Source organism: Nicotiana sylvestris, chromosome 8, assembly GCF_000393655.2.
Source record: "Nicotiana sylvestris chromosome 8, ASM39365v2, whole genome shotgun sequence".
Taxonomy (NCBI): Eukaryota; Viridiplantae; Streptophyta; class Magnoliopsida; order Solanales; family Solanaceae; genus Nicotiana; species Nicotiana sylvestris.
Genome location: NC_091064.1, coordinates 191,355,082 through 191,358,912, shown reverse-complemented (window position 1 = coordinate 191,358,912; position 3,831 = coordinate 191,355,082). Strand labels below are relative to the sequence as shown.

The 3,831-nt window shown below is 43.0% G+C and overlaps 1 protein-coding gene across 1 annotated transcript; it reads left to right on the top strand.

The window, feature by feature from the left end:
- The first annotated feature begins 2,532 nt into the window (after window positions 1–2,532).
- LOC138876170 (uncharacterized) lies at window positions 2,533–3,478 on the top strand. Its single transcript, XM_070155073.1, has 2 exons — window positions 2,533–2,961; window positions 3,368–3,478. Exons 1-2 carry the CDS (start codon window positions 2,533–2,535, stop codon window positions 3,476–3,478), a joined length of 540 nt encoding a protein of 179 aa, XP_070011174.1.
- The last annotated feature ends 353 nt before the right edge of the window (window positions 3,479–3,831 follow it).

Here is a 3,831-nt window from a genome sequence, read left to right as displayed (position 1 = left end):
GGTTAAACCTAGAGATAGTAATACCCGACTTGAGTCTATATTGCATGCACAAATTTGACACCTAATTGGTCTTGAGAAAGTCAATTAGGCCAAAGTCACTCAAGATACCGAGAGGTATAAAGTGAGTAGTTCCGTGCATTGGCTATATCGCAATCCCCAACATAACATCTTCGCCTTAGGCTTTAGAACCCATCAAGTATTCACCTAGGAGAAAATCACTTCCCTAGTGCCTCTATAACTATTTAGAAAACCTTACAAGCATTCTCTCTTAATCTCATTTAGCATACTATTAGCATAAAATTAGAAGTAACAAACAACAATTATGATTGGAAGTGTAATTAAGAGCACTACGCACTACTAGTTTAGATAGGAATCCAATTTCCAATTCTAGCTCCCTGTGGATTCTATCCTGACCATCTCGGGTAAAAGCTTCTTTGACCGCTCTCACAACTTTGTGGTGGTGTAGGGTTGGCACCGATCACTTTTTGGCGTCGTTGCTGGGGAGCTAACGGTTTTGGCTATCTATCCAAATAGTTTTGTGTACTGTTTTTCTTTCCTTCTGTGTTACTAATTTGTGTGTGTCGCAAACTCAGGTACAAAATTGCGGCAAACAATGCACCTCTTAGAGACCTTCCACCGAGGGAGGAGGTAGATAACAGTATTGATTATGAGGTTCCTATAGTACCTCAAGGACAAAGGAGAGGCCGCCAGGCCAATGATAATGTTCTAGACCCTCTCCCGCCACCTCCAAGAGTGGCTCCTTGAGTTCTTCCCAACCAAGGATATGCTAGTGCAATTGTCTCACCCCGGATCCGGGTGGGCAATTTTCAAATTACAAATGTGACGCTTACAAACATCTTAAGGGCTTCGTGGATACCTGCTGGGGGAGCAAGCAAATAAATGTGTCAGAGGATGCACTTCGGTTGAGATTATTCCATTTCTCACTTAGAGGGAAGGCTTTGGACTATCTTGAAAGGCTTCTCAACCATTCTATCACTACTTGGGATGAGTTAGCGGATAAATTCATTGATAAGTTTTTCTTGCCGGGACATATGGTAACATAGGGGGATGAGATCTTATCTTTCAAGTAGGAGCCCAACGAACCATTGCATGAGATATGGGAGAGATATCGAACCATGGTAAAGGAATGTCCCAACAATGATATGACTGAGGCAATGATACAACAAACATTCTACCGGGGCATTAACACAACAAATCAGTGCATAGTGAACCAATTTGTTGGGGGGTAATTTCATGAAGCTGCCTTATGATGAGGCTTGTGACATTTTTGATGAGATGGTTGACACATCCTCCACTTGGCAAAGTAGAGCCAATGTGCCAGAGGGTGACCCCACGGTCATTCACCTGTACAAAGAGCTCCATGATCATGGACAGGCAATAGCAGAGCTGACAACAACAATAAACCAGCTAGCAAAGGCACAGTTACAGCAGGTTCAAAATCCACAACAGGTAAATGCTATGGAAGGTGTCAACATGTTAGTAAACAAAAGAAGACAAAGAGGTCAACAAAACCAAGGGAGTTCGGATCAATATGACAATGATAGTGGTGGATTCCATGATGATGGTTATGATGGGCAGAATGAAGAAGTGCAATATGTAAACAATTATCAGGGCCAAAGGGGCAATTCTTCCAATCAACAACAATGGAGACCCCAAGGCAATTAGGGAAATCAACAAGAAGGGAATAGTAATTGGGGTAACAACAACCAAAATGCAAATTGGGGCAACTAGAGCGATAATCAGAACAACCAGGGTAATTAGAGTGGCAATAATAACAACAGAGGTGGAAACAATAATCAGGGAGGTTGGGATAATGGCAACCAAGAAAATCGGGGGCAAGGCTTTCAAAGGCCCCCAATGTATCAACAACCGAACAATCCACCCCCATTTCCATCCCAAGGTCCTAGTTCTTCCAATAATGAAATGTGGAGAATTGAAATGATGTTTGAACAGATGATGAAAAAGAACGCTGACTCTGATGCCTAGTTAGCATCCCATAATACTTCAATCAGAAACTTGGAGGTTCAATTAGGCCAAATATCACAATCCTTGAATACTCGCCCTAAGGGGGCTCTACCTAGTGGTACGGTAGTCAACCCAAAGGGTGGGAACAATTTTGGGCATGTAATGGCGGTAACCACAAGAAGTGGACGAGGCGGTGATGTGAATGCCTCCAAACAAAAAGAAATTTTGAGTGATGAAGGTGAGTTGCAAGAGGATGAGATCCCTTTGGTGTTTGAAAATGTGATTGATGATAATATGAATGAGGAAGTGAGAATTGATATCCAGGATGCCGAGGTGGAAACTCAGAATGACATGAACCCGTCTAGGGAACACGTAATAGACATGCCGGAAGTGGTTGTTCCTAAAGACAAAGCTCCTTTACCAAGGCCACCTCCACCTTATCCTCAAAGGCTCGCGAAGTAGAAAAATAAGAATTGGTTTAAGAAATTTATTGACATGATGAAGAGCTTATCCATTAATGTGCCTTTGGTGGGGGCTCTAGAACAAATGCCAGGTTATGCTAAATTCATGAAAAATTTGGTGACAAAGAAAAGATCCATGGACTCAATGGCTCCAAAGTTAGAAGATCGTGGTGCTTTCACCATTCCTTGCACCATTAGGAGTGCATACTTTGCAAAAGCTCTATGTGATTTGGGGGAAAGTATCAACTTGATGCCCTACTCAGTTTTCAAGACTTTGGGTATTGGGCAACCTCGGGTTATTTCAATGAGGTTACAAATGGCAGATAGAACTATGAAGAGACCATTAGTTATAATTGATTTTGTTCTTGTCCGGGTGGACAAATTTATCTTGCCGGCTAACTTTATGATCTTGGATTGTGAGGTAGATTATGAGGTTTTGATCATATTGGAAAGACCTTTCCTTGCTATTGGGAAGGCCTCAGTTGATGTGGAAGCAGGGGAACTCACCTTCCGGGTGGGTGATAAGAAAGTGGTCTTTCATGTGTGCAAGCAACGAAGCAGCCCAACAGTTCTGAAGTGTGCTCTTTTGTGGATTTTGTCACGGCAGTGATAGTTGATGATACTAGTGCAATGACCAATGTAGAGGACCCTCTAGAGGCAGTATTGTGAATATGGATTTAAATGAGGATGAAGGCCGAGTGGAATATGTCAATGCCTTACATGGAATGGGCTCCTACTCTTATGAGCCTCGGAAACTCTCTTTGGATCTTGAGAATAGGAAGAATCCACCAACAAAGCCCTCAATCGAGGAACCTCCGGTGTTGGAGTTGAAGATGTTGCCTCCACACCTCAGGTATTAATTCTTAGGCCCTAGTTCAACTTTATCAATTATTCTTTCCTCTTGTCTTACTAACATGCAGGTAGATGCCATATTGGCGGTGCTCCAAAAGCGGAAGAAGGCAATTGGATGGACCTTAACTGATATTTTGGGGGATAAGCCCCGCCTTTTGTATGCACAAGATTATTCTTGAAGATGATGCAAAGCCCTCCTTGGAACATCAAAGGAGGTTGAACAAGGCAATGCAAGAAGTTGTAAAAAAGGAGGTGATCAAGTGGTTGGATGTCGGGGCCGTGTACCCCATCTCTGATAGCTCTTGGACTTCGCCGGTGCAATGTCTGCCGAAGAAGGGTAGTATGACCGTGGTTACCAATGCGCAAAATGAGTTGATTCCTACCAGGACTATCACCGGATGGAGAGTGTGCATGGATTACCGCAAATTGAATAAAGTGACCCGCAAGGATCACTTTCCATTGCCTTTTCTTGATCAGATGCTAGACAGACTTGCTGGACGTGCCTTCTACTATTTCTTGGATGGGTATTCTG

Bases quoted from the DNA above. Each gene is read 5' to 3' on its own strand.
- LOC138876170 (XM_070155073.1), top strand. From the start codon at position 2,533: ATGCCAGGTTATGCTAAATTCATGAAAAATTTGGTGACAAAGAAAAGA. The intron at 2,962-3,367 runs GTGGGTGATAAG...ACTAACATGCAG, and splicing joins CAGGGGAACTCACCTTCCGG to GTAGATGCCATATTGGCGGT.